Source organism: Manihot esculenta, chromosome 8 (assembly GCF_001659605.2).
Source record: "Manihot esculenta cultivar AM560-2 chromosome 8, M.esculenta_v8, whole genome shotgun sequence".
Classification (NCBI taxonomy): Eukaryota; Viridiplantae; Streptophyta; class Magnoliopsida; order Malpighiales; family Euphorbiaceae; genus Manihot; species Manihot esculenta.
In genome coordinates, this window is record NC_035168.2 from 2,547,043 (window position 1) to 2,569,399 (window position 22,357).

At 34.5% G+C, this 22,357-nt stretch overlaps 4 protein-coding genes across 11 annotated transcripts; 2 read left to right on the forward strand and 2 right to left on the reverse strand.

Moving 5' to 3' along the window:
• The first annotated feature begins 2,028 nt into the window (after window positions 1-2,028).
• On the forward strand, window positions 2,029-3,622 carry LOC110621242 (uncharacterized protein At3g28850). Its single transcript, XM_021765435.2, has one exon. It carries the CDS (start codon window positions 2,164-2,166, stop codon window positions 3,406-3,408), a length of 1,245 nt encoding a protein of 414 aa, XP_021621127.1. The 5' UTR covers window positions 2,029-2,163; the 3' UTR covers window positions 3,409-3,622.
• Window positions 3,623-3,770: 148 nt separating this feature from the next.
• On the forward strand, window positions 3,771-7,018 carry LOC110621243 (F-box/kelch-repeat protein At1g57790). Of its 2 annotated transcripts, none has more exons than XM_021765436.2 (3): window positions 3,771-4,387; window positions 5,041-6,161; window positions 6,721-7,018. In XM_021765436.2, exons 1-2 carry the CDS (start codon window positions 4,356-4,358, stop codon window positions 6,137-6,139), a joined length of 1,131 nt encoding a protein of 376 aa, XP_021621128.1. In that variant the 5' UTR covers window positions 3,771-4,355; the 3' UTR covers window positions 6,140-6,161; window positions 6,721-7,018. The 2 variants fall into 2 exon arrangements, with proteins under 2 accessions (XP_021621128.1, XP_021621129.1); XM_021765437.2 differs by having other exon boundaries at window positions 5,041-6,152.
• Window positions 7,019-8,856: 1,838 nt separating this feature from the next.
• On the reverse strand, window positions 8,857-13,964 carry LOC110620988 (heterogeneous nuclear ribonucleoprotein Q). Of its 4 annotated transcripts, none has more exons than XM_021764953.2 (9): window positions 13,808-13,964; window positions 12,268-12,718; window positions 12,071-12,187; window positions 11,730-11,870; window positions 11,406-11,579; window positions 10,714-10,921; window positions 10,451-10,626; window positions 9,953-10,038; window positions 8,857-9,341 (listed from the first exon to the last, which is right to left on the reverse strand). In XM_021764953.2, the coding sequence occupies exons 2-9, from the start codon at window positions 12,682-12,684 to the stop codon at window positions 9,203-9,205; spliced, it is 1,458 nt and encodes a 485-aa protein (XP_021620645.1). In that variant the 5' UTR covers window positions 12,685-12,718; window positions 13,808-13,964; the 3' UTR covers window positions 8,857-9,202. The 4 variants fall into 4 exon arrangements, with proteins under 4 accessions (XP_021620645.1, XP_021620643.1, XP_021620644.1 ...); XM_021764951.2 differs by having other exon boundaries at window positions 12,268-12,827; window positions 13,808-13,963; XM_021764952.2 differs by having other exon boundaries at window positions 12,268-13,077; window positions 13,808-13,962.
• Window positions 13,965-15,624: 1,660 nt separating this feature from the next.
• On the reverse strand, window positions 15,625-21,835 carry LOC110621265 (signal recognition particle 54 kDa protein, chloroplastic). 4 transcript variants are annotated; one of them, XR_002488949.2, is made up of 16 exons: window positions 21,583-21,835; window positions 21,359-21,491; window positions 21,096-21,163; window positions 20,916-21,017; window positions 20,423-20,575; window positions 20,220-20,297; window positions 19,656-19,781; window positions 19,456-19,558; window positions 18,560-18,660; window positions 17,812-17,949; window positions 17,589-17,732; window positions 16,984-17,059; window positions 16,604-16,689; window positions 16,335-16,460; window positions 15,845-16,100; window positions 15,625-15,809 (listed from the first exon to the last, which is right to left on the reverse strand). XR_002488949.2 is itself a non-coding variant. In XM_021765471.2 (16 exons), exons 1-15 carry the CDS (start codon window positions 21,757-21,759, stop codon window positions 15,993-15,995), a joined length of 1,719 nt encoding a protein of 572 aa, XP_021621163.1. In that variant the 5' UTR covers window positions 21,760-21,835; the 3' UTR covers window positions 15,625-15,946; window positions 15,977-15,992. The 4 variants fall into 4 exon arrangements, 3 of the variants coding, with proteins under 3 accessions (XP_021621163.1, XP_021621162.1, XP_021621164.1); XM_021765471.2 differs by having other exon boundaries at window positions 15,625-15,946; window positions 15,977-16,100; XM_021765470.2 differs by having other exon boundaries at window positions 15,625-16,100.
• Window positions 21,836-22,357: the final 522 nt, after the last annotated feature.

Sequence of the window (22,357 nt, forward strand, 5' to 3'; positions counted from 1 at the left end):
TGGGGCTATGGGTCACCTTATAAATAAAACTTGTAGCAAAGGGCCAGTCGTAATAATTCAAATCAGACCTCATTGGATTGGTTTTATTAGACTTTAAGGCTAGCCCTAACCGAAACGCTGAACTATGGGCCTACGAAAATTGATAGTTTACCTTTCTGGCCCTTTTTTTCAAATACTAGTTTCTAAAATATAATCTCTAAAATTTAAAAATTACAACTTAATCCCTATTCTTTTAATAAAAAAAAATTAACTATTCACTTTTTTTAATCTCATTATGAAAATTATTTATGTTAATTTCATCTTTACTTAACTATAAATTAAAATCAATTCAAATTTAATAGACTAAATTACTATAAATATTAAAAAGTATATAGGTAAATTCTTATAATAAATGAAATGCGAAGGATTAAACTATTGAGTTTAACAATAAATCTGGACAAAAAAAAATTGTTAATAGAAGAAAAACTTCAAAAATTATATTTTTTTATTAAAAAATATGAACTAAATTATTACAAATTACTCCAAATAAAAAGCTTGGAATTGAAGATCCTAATTGATTTATGAAATTTATATATAAAAGGAAAAATCGTATGAAGGGATATTTTAATTAAATTTTCAAAATTATATAGATGTATATTTAAAAATATAGAAATTAACTAATAAATTTTATCATAACACATAAATTAAAAAATAATTTTAATTTTTCCTACGAGGGTTCTCGAAGTATTCTTTGCAATGTTTTTCATGATGGCATACTCTCTTTATTTTTATTTAATAATAATATTAGTTTTTTTTCAAAATATATTATTATTATTATTATTATTACCATCTTAATTTTTACAATTTAATTTTTATACTATCAGAATTATAATGTACGGTTTAAATTTTTTTATAGATATAAAATGGATTACAGCTATATTTAATTCATATTTATTTTAATTTTTAAATTTTATAAAATATTTCTACTATTTTATTTAATTATAAAAACTAAGAATTATGTATTTGATTTAAATTAAAGAGAATATGTATCAAAATGATTATGTATTATTTTATTATATTTATATGTCATATAAATAAATGTTATTAATAAAAAATTTAAAATTTTTATTTATTTTATAATTTAATTTAAAATTTTAAAAATTAATGTAATTCAACTTAAAATTTTAAATTTATTTTATAATTTAATTTAAAAATCAATGTAATTCAATTTAAAATTTAAAATTTATTTATTTTTATCTCATCATATTTAATGTAAAAAATTATAACTTTAATTTCTTTTTATTTATTATTAATTTTAATAAAAATTATAACATATATTATATTTATTGATTTTTTTATTTTTTAAATATTTTATTAAGTGTTTATCATAATAAATTTTATTATATTTATTATAAAAAATTATATCAATATAATAAAAAATAGAAATTATAGTTTTATTATTTATCATTGTACTATTAATTTTTATAAATTAACAGTATAAAATAGCACAAAAAATATTGTATTAAAAGTGCATATAATTAAAATTTAAAAGAATTAAGAGAATCAAAACTAATAAATAAAAAAAATTTTATTTATATTTTTTTATTAAACAAAATAGAAATGAAATAAAAATTTTAAATTTTTTTATATTAATAATATTTATCTATATAGTATATGATTAAAATAAAATAATATATATTATATTGTTTACGTGACACACCGTCTTCATTCTAATTTTAAATTTAGATATAAGTACAACAAAGTTTATAAATAATTTTATTAACTTTTATACTTTTAGATTAAATTTTAAAATAGCAAAAGATTTTAAATTTTTCACGGAAATAGCCTTTTCTTTTAATGGTAAAAAGACATAAAACTTATTTTGGGCCAAATCTGTAATTTAGCTAGAAAGTAAGGCAAACGGTAGCTAATAACAAATATTCACGAGGGCTTTCTGATAAAATGCTAAATATATTCGAAAAATTCGACCGTTGGTGCCCGTTGCGGACAGTCTAACGGTTTAACTTTTTTTAAAAAAAAAAAAAAAAAAAAAATCCCCAACTCCCTAGTCCCCACTCGCCCACCTGACCACCTCCACGTCTCTATTGAAAACTGCAAGACCACCCAAAAATTAACCAGCAACAGGGAAAAAAACAGAGCAAACCCCACCTCATAAGTCAATCAATGGGCTGTATTTCTTCAAAACTCTGTAGAAAACAACTCCAGCAAGACATCATCGTCAACAATGGCGGCAGAGAGTGTTTTAACCATGTTGTTTCTCTCACTTCCTCAACCTACGGTGCGCTCAAACTCGACATCAATGAAAAACTGCAACAGCAACAAGATGCCGCAGCAACAGAAGAAGAACCCATCAAGGAACCAGTTTCAGAGAGTAAGAAAATGCAGCAGAGTTCGCCTCCTCGAGAAGATCCAGAGGTTATTAATGCTTGGGAGCTCATGAAGGATCTTGAAGATGGAGGAATACCCATTTCGAATCATCCTAAAAAAAGCCCAAAATCGAGAGCTTTGCTTCGTGGGTTTGCAGATATGGATGCTAGAACTCCATTGAAGTTCTTAAATCAAATTGGGTCTCCAAGGAAAGCCAGGACGTTTGGTGGGAAAGAAAATAAGGTAAAGAGAGTGTCAGAGTTCATCAGCCCAAGACCAGTTCTGAAAGCCAACAACTCTTCAGGAAAATCAAGTAAGGCGGTGTTGAGGCTGAGTTATCCAGTAAAAGCTTCTCCAGTCAGTGCTAAAACAGAGAATGCTGGTTGCGATGATTCTGAGGATTCTTCAAGGAGGAGGAGGAGTTTTAGTCCTTTATTCGATCCTGAGCTTGTCGCATTGTACGAAAAAGAGTTATCTGAAGAGGAAGGGCAAATCAAGAGGATCATTTCACTAACACCCAGGCCTCAGAAATCAAAGAATGCAAGAGAATTGGAGTCTTTTCTTCATTCATTTGAACAAAAATGTCCACCAGGTGGAGATAATGCTGTTGTGATTTACACTACTACACTGCGAGGAATCAGAAAAACGTTCGAGGATTGTAACACTGTGAGGTCGATCATTGATTCATACCATATTCATATAATCGAGAGAGATATCTCGATGGATTCAGGCTTCAAGGAGGAGATAAGAAGATTAATGGGTTCAATGGAAGTGAAAGTCCCACTTGTGTTCGTCAGGGGAAGATTGATCGGAGGTGCTGATCAAGTAGTGAAGTTGGAGGAAGAAGGCAAATTGGGGATTTTGTTTGATGGGATTCCAAAAAGGCTCTCCGGAGGATGCGAAGTCTGTGCAGGATTCAGGTTTGTGATGTGCAAGGAGTGTAATGGAAGCTGCAAGATCTTGAATCAGGAGCAGAAGAAAATGGTAAAATGTGGTGAGTGCAACGAGAATGGGTTGATACATTGCCCAATTTGCTGCTAATTTAAGACTTTCTTAATTAACTCCTTGAATTGGTATTGAGATCGTGGGTTTTTGCTAGATTTGATTCTTGTAAGAATGCTGATTCAATTCTTGATTGGTTTTGATTCCACTTGCGGAGGCCTCCTATAGATTCTCTTGCTAGATTGTGGCTTGCATTTCAGGATATTAATTACTGGATTTAATTATCAATGGAATTTTAGTTCCTTCCATCTAATTATCTGTCATTCTTATAGTTAGTATTATGTCTTAAATTCGGTCTAATCTACTAATTGAGTAGAGACTAATTTAAGTGAAAAAACTTACTTAAATTCAGTTCATATGGATTAAAATTATATAAATGAGTCTTTTTATAAAAAAAATCACATGAATATGTATGGATCGATGATAAACAAGGTTAAATTAAGAATTTTTCCTAATTCAATAATATTTTTTCACAGTATCTGCATAAAATCAAAATTAAAATCGATAAAAGAAATAGTATTGAAATCAAACCAATACCCTGCGGTTTGGTTAGTCCAATCTCTCAACTAAAGCTTTCGGTTCGGACCGGAATTGGCCACAGACTACACGGACAAGTCATAAGTTGACAACCATTGACCCATGTTAAGAACCATCCAGTTCCGAACGCGGGTTTAGTTACTTTACCGTACGACCAAGTCTTTATTCCGTGTGGAAACCCACACGTATCTTTTTTAACATCCAGTAATATGTTGCCACGTTACAGGAATTGTTGCTTTGTTACTGACGTTGCAGATTGTCACTGGCTTAATGTCAATGCGACACACTGTGAAGTGACACAACAGATCATAATATATACTTGACACGTGCATCGCCATTTTCTAATTTGTTCATTGTGATGCACTAGATAGATTGCTTCTCGTTCTCTCGTCTCTCTCTTCAATTGTTCTGTGTGCAGTGTATTGAATTGCTTCATTTGGTAATCAAACATGGCGGGGAGGAAGAGAAGAAAGCTGAATTCGTAAGTGGATTTTTGTTGCTGCTAATTCAGTTTTATTGCAATTAGGGTTTTGTGAATTTATTTTTTAAGGGCTCTGACTGGTTTTTATAATTAGGGTTTTAGTATAATGCATTGCATTTTGTGGATTTTAGTTGGTAGTGAAGCTTGTTCTTATGGGAAATTGGAACCCAAGTTTTAGACAGTTTGATGTGTGTTTTGAAATGGGTTTCACTGTGTCGATGCAATTGGAAATGATGCTTTGGAGGAGTTGAGAAATGGCTGATGAATTTGAAAATTTGAACTTCGGAACGCCAAATTTGAACGCTTTGATGGGTTTTCCTCCCATTTGTTATGTCTCGGTTTGAGATTCAATATTGTTTCAAAAGTTGCATTTTTCCGTAAGATTTCCAATCTCTGTAGGTCTTAACATTAAAGTTAGAGGTTCTTTCTTTTCTTAATAGTTATTCAATGGGTTGCAAGCTGTTGAAAAACAAATTAGAATTGGATGTAAAAGCAATAAATGTTTCAGGAAGTGCTTTTGTGTAAAGTTGTGCTCCATTTCCATACCTTTTCATTTTTCAATCTTGATTTGAGTTCCCAAGTCCATCTAAAAATTACTCTCTTTTCTTTTTGTTGATTTGTCATTTTATAATCATTGTTTTGATCAACTGTAGGTTGGCTATGGTGGCTGTGGATAGTACAAGGGGGACAACCAAGAGTAAGAGAGAGAAGCTGGAATTACAAACTTGGTCTGACCTTCCCACAGAACTTCTGGAGCTGATCTTCTGCCATTTAACTCTAGAGGACAACATTCATGCCTCTGTTGTTTGCAAGAGATGGCACACAGCTGCGGTTTCTGTCAGAGTGGTAAACCAATCACCCTGGCTTATGTATTTTCCAAGATATGGGAATTTGTATGAGCTCTATGACCCAGCACAGCGCAAGACCTATTCCCTTGAGTTACCAGAGTTGTATGGGTCAAGAGTTTGTTACACTAAAGATGGTTGGTTGTTGCTATTCAGACCTAGAACACAACGTGTTTTCTTCTTTAATCCATTTACCAAGGAGTTGATCAAACTGCCAAGATTTGAATTGACTTATCAGATAGTTGCTTTCTCTGCTTCTCCAACCTCTACCAGCTGCATTGTTTTTACAGTTAAGCACATCAGTCCCACAGTGGTTGCCATCAGCACTTGTCATCCTGGGGCAGCCGAATGGGTAACAGTAAATTATCAAAATCGCTTGCCTTTTGTTAGTAGTATTTGGAACAAGATTGTTTTCTGCAGTGGACTCTTTTACTGTCTAAGTCTCACAGGTTGGCTAGGTGTTTTCGACCCAGTGCAACGTACTTGGAATGTTCTTGTTGTGCCTCCACCTAAATGCCCTGAGAATTTCTTTGCTAAAAATTGGTGGAAAGGAAAATTTATGTCAGAGCATAATGGAGACATCTTAGTTATTTATACATGTTGTAGTGAAAACCCAATTATATTTAAGTTGAATCAGTCAAATATGATGTGGGAAGAGATGAAGACACTTGATGGGGTGACGCTGTTTGCCAGTTTCTTATCATCTCATTCTAGAACTGACCTCCCTGGAATAATGAGAAACAGTATCTACTTCTCTAAAGTTCGCTTCTTTGGAAAGCGTTGCATATCATACTCTCTGGATGACTGTAGATACTATCCTCGCAAGCAGTGTTATGACTGGGGAGAGCAAGATCCTTTTGAGAATATCTGGATTGAACCACCTCAAGGCCTCTCATCATTCATCTGAGGAACACCATAAGGTGATTCAAGTTAAGTGCATATGATGCTATTCTAATCTGTTTTACCCTAATTCATTTACTTTCCTGCACCGGATGAAACGCTTTGTTGCTCTCTCTATACATTGTAGCTTATGGAATCATCATTTTATGGTGCTTAATGGTCTTTGCATAGAATGCATTATATGTTAAAATTGCTCTGTGGTGAGGTTGCATATATTACATTTCTCTGTGGTGAGGTTGCTAAACAAACTGTTGAGGTTTTAAAAATATCCAAGTTTTAAATTAGAAACTTCTTGCAGAAAATGTAATATATGCTTCCTTGATGCATATTGTTGCTGTGGATACAAATTTGTGTACGAGAAATTTAGATTAAATTGTTGTCATTCTATAGCACTGAATGCTTGGTGGTGCCAACCTGAAGATCAACTTATTCTCACTTCTACATTTTTTCAGCTGACAAAGTCATTAGTCTCATTTGACCTAAAGTTTTCTTGCGCTGAAAGCATTGATTTGAGTTGATTTTGCTCTAGCTCATGATAATTTTTTTTAAGCATTGATTTTTTATTTTTCTCATGGTTCTATGGAGCAGGTATTGAGTGCCCAATGTTTGCCTATAAATAGAGCAAGCATTAGCAAGCAGCCTTTAGAAAAGCACTCTGTTTTGCTGCATGGATTGTCTGTGTACATGAAGCATTAAAGTTCATGCGATGTTGAGGGATGGAATTTATACCTTGAAGATAATACTAATGCAGTTTAGACAACCTAATTTGTATTTTGATCTGAATCCTATATGTATGCTCTTTAGTGCATCCTCAGCTTAGTTGATCAAATACGTTTCAGATATATATTTTTGTCCACTATATGTCATCTTCCTTTGTGTCTTCTCATCTGTGCTTCAGGTTTAGTTATGTTTGCTTTTTAACAATTTCTATTGTCAGAAGATAATGCTTTTTTTTGGTAAATTATACTTTAGTTTATGAGTTGTAGTATAATTAAGGAATCGGTTTCAATATGAGTAGTATAATTAACGAATCGGTTTTAATATTTTTAGAATCGAATGTTTAAATTTCTGAGTTTTATCACTATTCAAATTGAAAGTCTTTCTGTTAAAATTGTCGTTAATAAAATATAAAATGACTGCTCCGCATTAATTTAAGAAATTTCTCAAGAAAATATCAGGCTTTCACCCATAATAAAAATGCATTACTCATTTATCCCGTAGAGATTTTATCAAACAATATATATGTAACATATAAACAAGAAAAGAAATAGCATAAATGAGCAATATCCAAGTTCTGCTTACAATTTCTAAACAGAAAAACTCCCAATGTTCAAAGCAATATGATTTTTGCTTGAACAATAAATCAGGATACCCATGAATCATCACTTCATGTCAAAATAAAACAGGGACAACAAATCAGGATACCCAACCCTGAATTTTGCCATGATAAACGTCACTGCTATATTACTCATTGCATAGCAGAATCCTCTCCATAAATCCATGGTTCTACAATCTCCAATGACTCAAAAGAAACTATATTCAGCCTTCAAGGCACCACAAAGCATGGGGGGACTGTAGGCCTTCTCCCCTAAGATTATGGAGAGAATAACAAATTTTTTATGGATTGCATTACACTTCAGCAGCTTTTATGGTGCTATGATCAACTTGGGTCCAGGTCCAGCCATGACCTTTATTTCTTTCTTGCAAGTACAGTATTATATTTTCTTAATATCACACAAGTTCTAATTAGAACAGCAATTCACTCTTTTGAGAAACAGAGTTGTTAATTGTTAGGCTTTTTGAAAATAGATGGTATTTAGCTTGATATCCTGAGGCAATCATTAATGGTTGAACTGTAATATCTAAGAGTACCTTGGAAGGATTAGGCAAATTTTGGATTTATTTAACAATTTAGTTCAAAGTCTGTTCGTTGTGTTCAAAATGGAGAGATCGGACATTGTAAAGCTCTATAAGTAACACATGTTATCTTCAGAGAAAAATTTTATCAAGTCCTCCCTCATTCTTCTGGTTCAATACCTTTCTATGGCAGCATTCATGATCTTACAGGTGACTAAATAAATGCCTTTTTACCGGTATGGTGAGATAATGCAGCTGCTGAACTTACTTAAAAAATTACGCAAATTTGAGAGTATTGGAGTTAGCTTAGAGGTCGGTTTGTCTCACCTTTTGCGGTATCATTACCATCAATATTGTTGTATGAAAAAACAGGTTGAGATGAGGTCGAAGATGGGAGCATTCGAGGAATAAAAAATTGTATCTTACTATTGACTATATTTTATTTGACCATCAATTTGGATGTTTAAATTTTTTGTTTTTTTTAAAGGAATGCAGTTCGAAATATGAATGATGGATAATTGGAAATCCATATAAAAGCATGCCTTGGCCTAACATTTTAGATGATCTGTACTTGGGGGCTTGCAAAAGCCAAGTTTGTTTCTTCTGAAGCAAAAGCAATCTAAGCAAAATAAACCACAGATAGGTAGCAGTTTGTGTAGTCGATCATTAGCTTTGGTAGATTACTCTGGAAGCGTACATTACGGCAACTGTACGGCGACTGGTGCCCTGACACACGCCCAAGTCGCGGTAAAAGTGAAAGGGAAACCCAATTCAAGGTGAGAACAAGGAGGAAAAGAAAAGGATGCTTACATTTCATGCAAAAACTGAAGTTGAAGAACAGGTTAAGGATTTTGATCCAAGCAAAAATAGCAATCAAAGCTCAATTTAATCTATATTATAAAAATTAATTATCATCGACTGTCTTGGAACAAACAAGCTACCAGCTTACAGAAGTGCGATTTAACCTTAACAAACTAATTGATAGATTACTTTCCAGCAAGCTCTGGCCTCAAAGCGAAAGGCAAATGGATCGAGCTGTGCAAGAACCTTTGCCTGTTGGCACATCTGCCTATAGCTTAAGTTCACATGAATGCTTTTATGCTCTGGAAATACGTAGAGAGCACTCTTCATCGACCAGATAAATCCTTTATTCAATAGTCAAGAAGAAACTTTTTCCTCTTTCCCTCCGCACTTTTAATAAAAGGCAATCATATTAGTATGGGTTATACCGGCTGCGCCCACGGTTACTGTCATTGCTACGTCTTCCACCACTCGAGCTACCAGCACCACCACCCCTGCCAGCCCGAGGCTGTGGTGGAGGGGTGTGTTGTGGTTGCATTCCAGGCTGTTGCCTATGGCCAAAACAATGACATTAAATAACTGGTTCTCCAGTTTTAAAAGAAGAATAACTATAAAATTGCACAAAAAACAAGTAGATAAGATCTGGAAGCCAGAAAATTAGCTTGGCAGGTCCTGTCGACAAACATCTTTCTACCAATGTAGTAAGTTTAATCAACATATTTACACTCTGGACATAACATAGTTTAATGCAGTCTCAAGGATGGGCGTTTATCCACATTTCAAATTTCAGTTTCCAAAACACACAAGAAAATTTTCACGCACTTGAAACCATATGGATAACAATCTAAGGACATCCATACCAACACCCGCACCCTCACACGCACAAAAAATATATATATATATATATATATATATATAAAAAAACCAAAAAAGGGGAGAGTTATGGGCATGTCAAGCACGTCAAAGTGATGAAAGATTGTTGAACACAGGTACTGAAAGAAAAACAATTATCACAACCCACAAGATGAGATTTAATATGAGAAGACATGCAAATCTTCACATGGGATATTAAAAAGAATATGCTAAAAACGAACACAAGCACATGCGCCCAAAAAACAAAAGCACAACTTTCTCTGAACAACTGTAGGAAAATGGCACTTACAGGACATATCCAATCCTTCCATCAGGTAAAAGCATCGGCATCATTGCCATACCAGCAGGAGTTGGTCCCCTACCATAGATCATTGGCTGCAGGATTTTCCCATATGTATTAACAATAGATGCAGCAAAAAACTTTTGCAGAGAATCAGTGTACACAAAGGAAACCTCTTAACAAAGAGAACTAACCAATCCTTCTTTTGTACACATATTGACCATAGATCCAAAGTGCGTGTGAAAACTTTGAACTTTTTGCGGGCATAATAACAGTTATTGATAGTAATAAAATTGCTACTGCTCAATTTCTCCATCTTTAAGTAAACAAAAAGCAATATGTACATCCACAACCTCGAGTATCACCCCAAAGAACAAAAACCAGAATAACTCAAATTTTTGTGTTTACAACTCCTAGACCAACTAAAAAATGCATGTATGCACGAGTGAGAGAAGGCGAGCAGCTAGAAAGAAGAAGAGGGGGGGGGGGTAGAAACTATCCTCTTACTTGTGCAAAGCCAGTAGCACCATATCCTGCACCTAGAGCACCATAGGTACCCCCAATTAAACCATATCCAAGACGGGGTGGGAAGGTTGGATGCAAGACAGACTTCTGTGAATTTGGCCCTCCAAAAGATTTCTGATCTGCTTGAGGCTTAGCAAGGGAACACTCCAAAACTTGTCCTGCCAACCAGAGAATAACTGATTCAAATGAACCATGCTGGTTTACTAGCAGAGATGGAAAGATGCTGAAAATGAGAGAAAATTTACCATCAATTTCATATTTCTCAGTGTTCTTCAATGCCTTCATGGCACTGGACCTCTCTGCAAAGTGCACAAAACCAAATCTGCTGTTTTCATGCCCTGCTTTTGCTGGAGGGAGAACCACTTTTGTGACTTTCCCATGATGTTCAAACAGCTGTCTTAAGTGATCCTGAGTAATGTCCTTGGGTAAGTTCTTCACATACACTGCCTTGACCTGTATCAAATGTAGGAAATGATGACTAAAGAACCTCTCAAAAATTTGTAGGGATTTTTTTAAGAAAAAAAGAAATACAATGCCACTATCTCATGCATATAAACAACCATCCTACATGGGAGGAAATCACCAGAGCGCAGAAATAAGTACACTTTTTTTAAGAGAAAGCTAAAGGAGGGAAAAGACACAATTTCAATTCCAAGGTCACCAAAGGCACAAAGCAAACAACACACAAGTGTACATATTCCATTCCCTAATAAAAGAGTGCAAGAAACTCTACAAACCAGATGAGAGAAAGTATAATAGTAGTTACAGGCAGAAAAGCAAGTAATTCACACAGATACCAAGAAGGCAATATGAGCAAAAGTAGAATCATAAATCATTTCAAGCACAGAATGCTGCATGTCACTTTAATACAAGGAAAGATATGCCAAGCCAAAACAAATTATACAAGATAAATGCGAATAAGAAATAACTTGAGGACCTGAGAAGCAGCTGATGATCCTGCATTTTTAGGGTCAGCCCAGCTCACTGTTGGAGCATTGTCATCAAGTTTAAATTTTGGGTTTGACATCTTTTTTCTTGAGTATTCTGCACAAGCATGATTATAATACTCAATGAAAGCAAATCCACGATTTCGGCTGGTGTTCTGCGGGTCCTATTACCATTAAGAAATAAGAAGTGAAATTAACGAGCCAAACAGTTCAAGGCCCATTTTAAGAATCACCATGATGAAAATGCAATAATATTCAACGTGAAAGATTATAACTATGCATGCGAGAGTCTACAAAGTTTAAAGCAAACGAACCTTCAACAATTCGACAGAAATTACTCCTGGCCCAATCTTCATAACAACATTTTTCATATCTTCCTCTTCCCAGCTTCTTGGAACATTACCGATAAACAGCCGATGATTTGCTTGAGATGTTGAACATCTTATCTTCTTTCCCTAGAAAAAGAAAGCAGAAAAAGGCTAACTACCAGAACTCAGAAGGTCAAGTATTTCACAAACATTGTCAGAGATGACTTCAAACAGACTGTATAAAGGAAATTATGCATGAAAAATGCACAAGTACCATTTCAGCACAAAGCTAAAATAGCATTCATAGCAGACATCATTCATAGGAAGACAGGCCAATGCATTGATACCTGAAGCTCAGTATTGTTCAGATCTTCAATAGCCTTGGAAGCTAACTCCTTCGATCTGAAGGTTACAAAAGCATACCCCTTGGCCTCACCTGAATCTTTGCCTTTCATTATCCTTACCTATTTTTAGCATATACACAAATTTAGCATGTCTGAATTAAAAACACAGGCAAAGCATTTACAGTCATAGCATAACTTACTTCTGTGACTTCCCCTACAGATTCACAAAAGCGCTTGAGATCCTCTTCAGTGGCGTCATTAGGAATACCACCAAGATACACCTCTGATCCATGAGGCGGAAGTGCCATAAGTTCAGCACGCTTTTTTAAATCATCTTCCTCCTCCTCACTGTCTGAGCCTTTTTGTGCATCATCCTCATTCACATCCTCCTCAATTTCTTCCTCTTCTTCTACCTCCTCTTCTACCTCTTCCTCTTCCTCTATCTCCTCCACTTCCTCCTCTTCCTCTACTTCTTCATACTCAACTTCTTCTTCCATTATTTCCTCCTGTTCATTGTCACCGTCAAGGTCAACCCCCTCTTCAGATTCCACAGGATTTTCAGGTTCATCTTGTTTATCAGCAGCCTCAGCAGTAGCATTACCTCTTGTTCTCGGCATCTTATGTGTGTAAGAAAACAAGCTTGCAAGGCAACTGTGAAGGAAGCACAGAAGCCAGAAGCATTCACAGAAGGAAGAGTACAAGTATGGAAAGGTGGAAACAAAATGAGAGGCCAAATGGAGTTGCAGAGTAAGAATCTGAACTGAATTTTTTCCATAAGATATGGATCCAAGGAGTTCCAAAGTGAGTGATAATAAATTAGGGGATGTGACAAAGCAACAGTAGTTATAGAGACAGGCAAGAGAGAATTACAAATGATAATCAAGACGATGATGATGCTTAGCAGGTGAAAACAGATATGTATATGTATATAATGAAGCAATGAATTTCTTGAAATTTTAGATACTGGCAGTGGCCAAAAACAACAGCCAGTTGATTGTTTAACTAGATTTCTGGAAAAATGCATCCACCAAAAAGAAAAGCAAAAAGACAAGAAATGAGAACTTGAACTAACATCATTAACATTACAAAGCACAATTTTAAGGCACAGCAAGACAGCAAGCTGTGAAGCAAATTTTAATGCTACTGCTTCACTCAAGTAAGAAGAAAAAAAAAAAAGAAACAAATAGATTTAACTGGGAATAAAATCCTTCCTCAGTTACAAACATTTTTCCCTAAATATATCAGCCCCAAATTAGTTTCTATTATTTGCAGCCAGGTACTTTAAACATTTTCCTTATAAAGAACAATATATGGTGCATTAGACATTTTAGAAGAAATGGCTAATAAAATCCTCAGTTTTCCAGCTCTAACGCAACACAAGGGCTTCCAAAATAACAACTAATCAATACTCAACAAATTCCTCACTTTATTATCCTGCCAAGGGATAAGATTATAATCCAAAAAGCAAAAACATAACCCATCTTGATACATGAATCTGCCTGCTTCACCCAGATCCCACAAGTAATTGAACATTAAATTCCAGCACAAACCACCCACAATCCTATTGATAATATAACCAAACAACCCAAACCGTTAAAAGTTGAAACCCATCAATGTATTAGATCTTTCGACTCCCGATATAAAATTTCAAAACAATTAAGAGACAGCAAAATTCGAAACAATTAGGAAAAGGCCCAATAACAACAGCATCAACTACAACAATGAGGGAGAGAGAGATACCTGGTTAGGTATGCTAAGTCGAGCAAAACCCTAGTATGGAACAAAACCCTAATTTTTGCAATCCTCTGGTAGCCCTCTTTCGGCTATTAGAATTTCGCGGGCGTGAGGCCTTGGAACAGACGGACAATAGAAAAAGGCACTTCGCTGTGCCCTATTCTGTTTCTAATCTATCCAATGGCCCAAAACGGTCTGAGCTGTTTCCTGTTTGTTTGCCCTTTTCATTTACTTAGTTTTATCTATTCTATTAAAATCATTACATCATTTTACAATTCATTTAAATTAAAAAAATTGAAAATTTTTCATTCTAAATGAAATCATTAATAAAAAATAAAATCATTTGAATTAAAATATTATAAATTTTTTTATTATGAACATGAGTACAAGATTATGTCATTCAAATAGTTAAGAATTAATCAATTCATATTCAATTTTTTTTTAAAGATGGAGAAAATTAATAAAAAAACAAAAGGAAGAGGGAAGGGTGGTCGGAGAATAAGTTGACTTCCCTAGGGATGGCAAGGGATCGGGTATTTTTGAGTATCCGATCCAACCGAACCCTAATAGAATAGATTTGGATAGTTATAATCGGGTTTGGGATGTGTTTAAATTTTAAAAATAATACCCGTTATAAATTCGGATCGAATTCAAATTTTATGTACAGGGTACCCACTATCCGTACTCGTTTATATAAATAATTAATTTAATATAAAAAATAGATTTTATAATAATGTTTATAAATTTTTTTTATAAATTTTTATTTAAAAATTTAAATTTAAATATTTTTTAAAAATATTAAATTTTTTAAATAAAAATTATTAATGAAAAATATTTTTTATATAAATTATTAATTAAAATATATAAGATTAAACGGTTCAGATTTTATTCGAATAATAATAATCGGATTTAGAACGAATTCGAATAGTTTAAATTAATTTTTAATCGAATTCAGAATGAATTCAAATATTACTAATATAAATTAAATTCGAATTTGGATAGTTTAATTTTCACGGTTCGGATGGTTTAAGTTTTTACGGATACTTACCCGTTTTACATCGCTAGACTTCTCTCAATTTTCTGGTAATGGCAAAAAGCTGCGCTGACGACAGTACAAATTTGTAGTTAATTTTTTATTTTCTTACATATTTTTTTTATATTTTATTTGTAGATTAATTTACACCGATATTCTTGTTGAATGACTGAAAAATATTTACTATGAAAAAAATATTAGGTAAATTTATTAAGAGTTCAAAAATTTTGAATTTTTTTACCATTAATCACTGATTAATTATTTCAGTACAAATGAAGATGAAACTATATTTATACACTCCTCAAACCTAAGCATTCGTTTTCCTTGCAAAAAATTATTTTTCCAATTTTCTTTTTACTAATATTGCCGACATTGTAATTATCCATGCAAATAATTAAAGCATAATATGTGGAAATATATTTTCTGGCAAATAATAATAATAATCAACTGCAACAGAACCAGAGAGAGTCCTAAATATTAAAAAGTGAAAAATTAAGGAAATAAAAGTGAGGGAGAGAATAGTGTTGTCTGTTTTTCTAATTTCCTTAGATCCTTTGAAGTAGCAATATCAGATGATACAGGATCAACTTCAAGATTCTTGTTATGGCCACCATTGGCAGGAGAATGGAAAATGAATTGGTCCACAGATGCCCACTGTGCACACGAGATAACATCCATATGATCAAGTGAAATTGCTTGATCTCACGGTTGAAAGTTGAGTAAATACAGTAGCAGTAGTTGGCTTCTTTAATGATTGGATTTGCATAGTTACTAATCATCAAGCATACCATAACCATAAATCATCTTAAGCTTACATTGTCTTGAACAACTAGTTACAAAGCCCCTATCAACGGACAGACAATATGTTTAATGTAGATGACACATTACCCTCATGCTTTTAGTCTATTGTTTTTTCTATGAATAATACAGTTGAATTCCTAAACAACTTTTAGACATTAATAAACGGTGTCGGTTACCGACACGCAAAATTCGTCTTCTTAATACACATTCGTAAGAGAATATGTTACCATAGCTCAGGGAAAATCTAACTCTACCTTTTATAGCAGAGATATTCCTGAGCAGGTAAGAAATTTGAGAGGTCTATGAACCGCTGGCTTGACTCGAAGTCATGGTTCGAAAGCCTGCCTCGCTGAGCTCCTAATTTCTTGACCCGAAACCACGAGGACTTGGCCTTGATGACGCTGAGTCTGCAAATTGCCTCCTTGATTCTGACCTCCTCTTCCTTCTTGCAGTACCAGGAGGAGCCTTATCCACGAGAAAACCCAAAACATTCAAATGATTATACTATAGCACATGCACAAGCAATCTAAATATGCAACAAATACAGACTTGCATACAGAACAGGTAACCTAGTGAGTTGTCAAGGCCCATCTCATACCAAACATTTCAGAGAAATTGCATTTTTTACAAGAACGAAAAAGTGGAAAAGTTCACAAAAAAAAAAAAAAAAAAAAAGAATGTATGTCGCTGTACGGATACCTTCTGCTCAGCTTTAAGTGCGTCCTCAAGATTACTCAGAGCAGGAACAGATCCACCCTCCATTACGCCCATTAGATTCTTCATGCGGACACGCATTTGGAAGAGTTGAGCAACAAGTTGACTCACCTAGTATTGATACCATAGGCATATTTTAAACTCCATGGAAAGAGCTAATGTCATGTAGAAAGGAGTACAGAACTTCCCTACTTTCCAGGGAAGCTACAATTAGATCAGAATATAAACCCATATCAAGTAGCAAACATACACACCTGCTGCTCTGTTTTCCCAGACTCCTGAGCGATTCTCTTCCTCCTCGCTGGAGATTCAGCCAACAGTTCTGGCTTCTCTCTTTCCTCTGTAAATAAACACCAAATTAGAAAGCTTTCCGAGGATCAGATTTTTAGAAAAACTATCACATAAAAAATAAGAAAATGCAATCCTGTACATCTGATGAACATGGGTTTACAATGAACCATATAGACAGTTGGATTCAAGGAAGTATTAAATCAAATCAACTTGACAATTAGCCCCATGCATAGTGTCTCCCAAACCGGACCTTTTTTTATTAGGGAACTCCCAAAGCGGACTTTGGTCTGCTTGTCTAAGTAATGTTTTATATAGGCTTTCAAAAATAGTGAAGAGAAGATACCAGGAGTCATTGCTTCAATCATTGCTTCCATTATCTTTAAACTCTTCTCTGCTTCTCGAATTTGTGCAGGAGTAATCTATTTTCATAGTTCATAAACAAGGAAAGTTATTTGAAGCTTCTTCCAACAGTCTACAGAGCTAAAAGGAACTGACAAACAAGCTAATAGTAAAAAATTTGATCATTTGGGTTCATGGCTTGAACCAGAAAAATTGGCATGAAAATGTTGATACTATAATTACTTACAGGCATAATGGCCAAGAAAACCCTTAACTTAACAACTTTTAACAATTTTGGGGTTGGAGCTAACTAGGGTTTAATTTAGGGATGGCAGTGATGAGGGAGCTGACGCGGCAATGGGGAGGTTAACTTTAACAAAAGGAGTTAACGGTAGGTTATAATTATACGATTGGCACGGTTCAGCGGTAGAATTATTAAAAAGAAAAGAGTTTAGGGTAGAATTGCTAAAAGTTGTAAAGTTAAAGTTTTTCTATTTTTGCATTATCCCTTACTGCTAGAAAAATTAATAAAACAAGGGGGACATGATGCATCTTTTACCTGTCAGCAAAGATAATTATAAAGAAAAACTGGAAATGAAACTTCTATACCTTTCCCATTCCAGGGATCATCCCTATGACACGAGTCATGGAACCCATACGTGCAACTGCACGAGTTTGCTTTAGGAAATCATTGAAGTCAAACTTGGCACTCATTATTTTCTTTTGCAAGTCTTCAGCATCTTCTTGGCGCATCTATATAGGCAACATTGAAGAATTTCATCAAGAAATATTATTTTCAAGTAAATATTAAATGAATTCTGTGAGAACTTGCCACTTCTTGTGCCTTCTCTACAAATGAAAGAACATCTCCCATTCCTAGGATGCGACCAGCCATACGATCTGGGTAGAAAGGTTCCAGATCCTCCATTCGCTCGCCCCGCCCTACAAGTTTGATTGGCTTCCCTGATACCTATCACCATTCATCAACTATTCAATAGGGATAAAAGATTAATCTCAGCACATTAAACCTTTCTTTTCGTATATATTTCAATAAATACAGGAAATCAACCAATATGTTCCAAATTCAAGCACAGTTCTTTCAAATGGCATATAACCAGCCCCTCGAATAAAATGCTGATAATGAATACTCAAATGCAACATTAAATTCTTCTAACTTTTGAATGTCACATCATAGAGTTCATGAAGCATTGTGATGATTTTCTGATAGACAAACCAGTCAAATTATTCAATGTTTTACATTCGTAATGAGCAGAAACTCAATCAACAAATTAACTCCAGGGCACATCTCTACAAACAAGCAAGTTTATTTTGAGCTATACAATATAAATTGCTCTCTCTCTCTTTCTGCACAGCTTAATTCATTTGTTAAAACAATTTTCATTATTCAACCTGCGAGATTCACTGGAAATATTACTGAGCAGGGCAGACTGAAACAAACAAATTCTTGCTAGTGGAACTGCAAAAACTCATCCTGATTCTAAGAATAAATTATTTGTTTTAGGAAGAGGCTCTAATAAATAACACCATACAATAAAAATCCAGGAAAGTATAATGCAAACCTCTTTAACGCTTAGAGCTGCACCACCTCTAGAATCCCCATCTAGCTTTGTCAAAATGGCTCCCGTAATACCAATTTCGAGATTGAAGGTTGAAACCAACACTGTGAATTTATGGAAGGAAAAATATGGTCAAATTTTTATGAGTCACAATTGTTGTACCAATATAGGGAACTATTAGTAGGACACTGGACAAAAGCCTAAAAATTAAGATAAAATCAGACAATAATAATACCAGTAACATCAAATAAACAAAGGCATTATTGAGTCAAAAATTGTGCACAAAGTGAGAACCATACTTATTTTCATTCACTATTTAAATGTTACAAATGATATGTGAATTGTAAACTAAAGAGAAAATTTTCAGATTTCTTATGCATAAAAAAAACTAATAAATGGATAGCCATCAGCAGAAATTCACGGACATTTGTTCTCTTTATGAATTGTCAAAATGCTTATGGACATTAGATCTCTTGCAGCAGTATGTCATTTCCTACTTTAGCACGAAAACCAGAAATGTTATGTACTTATAGCCCAAAATAACTGCATTCATGACAGTCCAAGAACACTATCATCAGAACACTTAAATTAAACGAAACTGAAAGCACTGCTACACTGCATCAAACAAAACTTTAACACAATGAACAGGAACAAGCTGACTTATTAACAGGAAATCAGCATACCAATGTTACAGAGAATATAGCAGTAAAACCTAATGAGTAATGAGCGTATCCATAAACCTGTATAAAACTAAAAATCTACTCCATACAATGATAGAGTAGTCATTAAGCACTTGTTTAGCTCTTAAATACACAAGAAAAGATAATAGATCATTTGTAAGAAGGCAAAAGCTCTCCAACTGTTTGACCATCATAAACAAACAATGGAGTTCTGAATACCTGCTGCTTCTTGGCCAGTCATCGCATCGACAACCAGCAACACTTCTGTGGGATTCAATACCCGCTTCACTTCTTTTAGCTCGTCCATCATTGCCTTGTCTATCTGTTAAAAATTAAAATAAATAAATAAACAAATAAATAAAACTCAGTAAGATCAAAATATGAGAAATATTGAATCAACTAACTAGAAGTTCAATTACCTGCAGTCTTCCAGCAGTATCCACTATGACCACATCCACGCTTTTCTTTTTCGCTTCCTCCAAGCCTCTTTTAGCTATTTCTGAAGGTTTAACCTCTGTCCCCTCAGCGTAAACAGGCACACCTACCTGCCATAAGCTATAACTAAAGATCACAATGATAGCAGATAGCCTCAACAACAAATATAAGTTATCAAATGACTTAAATACCCATATAACACAAAACTTCAATCTTACTGCAAAATTCTCATATATATTCCAAACAAGAGCTGCTAATTCACAACAAGTTCGTAAGAAACATGAGTACGAATATTTAGGTTTCCTCTTTTGAGTAAGACACGTGAATATCTATTGCATCAATGTATTAAGATTAGCATATCTAGTTGGTAGGGTACCCATCTCAGCTACTAGAAACATTTTTTACATTCCATTGAGACTTCATCTGACATCTTCCACTTAATACCACGGATTAATACAATAATAGGAAGAAAAATAGACCATTATATCGATATATTGCTGTTCAAATTGGTGTACAAAAGCATTTACTTAGAAATGAGAATCCAGTACCTGTTCTCCCAATATGACAAGTTGGTCTATAGCAGCAGGTCTGTACACATCTCCAGCAACAAGCATGCAAGACTTCCCCTACAGCAAAACATCACTCACTGGTGAATGAGGTTAAGCACACTGCAAGCTTATCACAGAATTATACACATGCATGCATGTTTACCAACAAAATGAAGAGAGTATCTAAGACTTTGAAAATGCACCTGTTTCTTCAGATAATTAGCTAACTTTGCACAAACTGTTGTCTTTCCAACTCCTTGTAGACCAGCCAGTAGTATAACAGTGGGGCCAGATTTTGCAAAAACCAGTTCAGACACCTCCCCACCCATCAGTTTCACAAGCTCATCATGCACAATCTGAAAGAACAAAAGAATTGTAACTCGTAACTGCTAGTACAAACAATAAAAAGAATTCAAAAAATAAATAAATAAAAGCAATGCAACACAAACAATGAACATGTCAATTGTCAACAAATATAAATGATTTGCCGCATGTACTTGCATCAGATACCTTTGATTTTGACAATTCATATTTATCAAAAAGCATTTGACTTAGAGACTTTGCCAAATTCCAATATACATACATAGTACATACAGTGTCATCTTGTGTAGAATCAAAGTCTCTATTAACAAACACAAGGGCGGAAGGCTCACCAAATTAATTTCACAAAAGAACACCAAACACATAAACACGCACCTTGACCAACTGCTGATCAGGTTTCACTCCTCGTATGAGACCAACACCAACAGCTTGGTCACTCACTGATTGAACAAACCTTCTAACAACAGGAAGACTCACCTGCCACCATAGAAACCTTATCTTATTATTCCATTTCTATACTTGAAACTGTAATGTTGTCCATCAAAATTCACTCACATCTGCTTCTAGAAGAGCTCTCCTGATATCCCTCATAGGCTCAGCAATATTATCCTTGGTCAAAACCTCTGAAACGTGAAAATAAATAAATCAAGCACAAAGAAACCCAAATACCAGTATCCAATTAGCAAAAAATATCCACAACGATGCGTGCATTCTTCTGAAAATTATGGAAAGCTATTTTTTAAAAATAAGAAATTGTAATTGACAAAAAAACGAACATGTAATTGAGTTGGAAGGCCCATGAAAAGAAAAGTTAAAACCTTCCCCTTTGAGCTTGCTCCAAGCCGATTCAAGGCCGCTTGTTAACTGCCCAAACATTTCCGCTTTTACCACGCCATGAAAATCTCTTTTGATAGTAACGCTCTTGCAATTCACCCAGCCCCATATCTCCTTCTGATTACAGCGAAAGCATTGAGTACACGCACTTTGTAGAAGCCAAACAGAGTCTAAAAAGACATTGAAAGTTCAGTGATTCTTCACTTACAGCAAACAAATTTCTGGAAGAAAGGGAAGCGACGCTGCAGGAACCAGACCATGAAGAACAAAAATCAGATGAAGTTCTCCTCCATTTCGAGAGGCTAAAGCTTCTGTGGTTGTTTCTCGATAAATAGGTAGAGGAGAAATGGCGGGAGGCAACGGTCGATAACTGTATGGCCTCCATCTCCGAGCTCTGTAACTGTGAGTGTCTCCGCTGCCTTTTTTATCCGCTGATAATCCGTTTCTTGTCGGAATCCTATCCACGCTATAGAGCTAAAGGATAATAATAATAATAATAATAGAAAATTACTATATAGTCCCTGCATTATTTAAAAACTCGTTAATTATTTTTTTAATGTAAAAAAAAAACCGAAATTTTTTTTAAAAATCTAGTATTTAATTTCTCCATTATATTAGCTTAATATTAGATGCACCAATATTTAATTTAATGCTGGTAAAACTAAACATCGAGTAAGTGCCTCTTCAATAGCAACGTAGAAAGAAAACATCAGAGCCATAGGGGAAAGTCTCAAATGTCGAATTGACTTTTTTGCATGCATAGAAGATAAACATATATGGACATCCTTCAACCTGTGATATAAGTTTCATGAACTCAAAAGAAATTCCCAGCAAGAACAAGGAGAGCATGAAAGCCATGGAAGAGAGCTCTAGATCTCCTAAACTCAGGCAAACAGTAGGTGGTGGCAATGCTTTTGACGTCTCAATTGGGCCTTGTAAGTCTTGTATGGAACCTCCTTCACTAATTCCTGATAGAAGAAAAA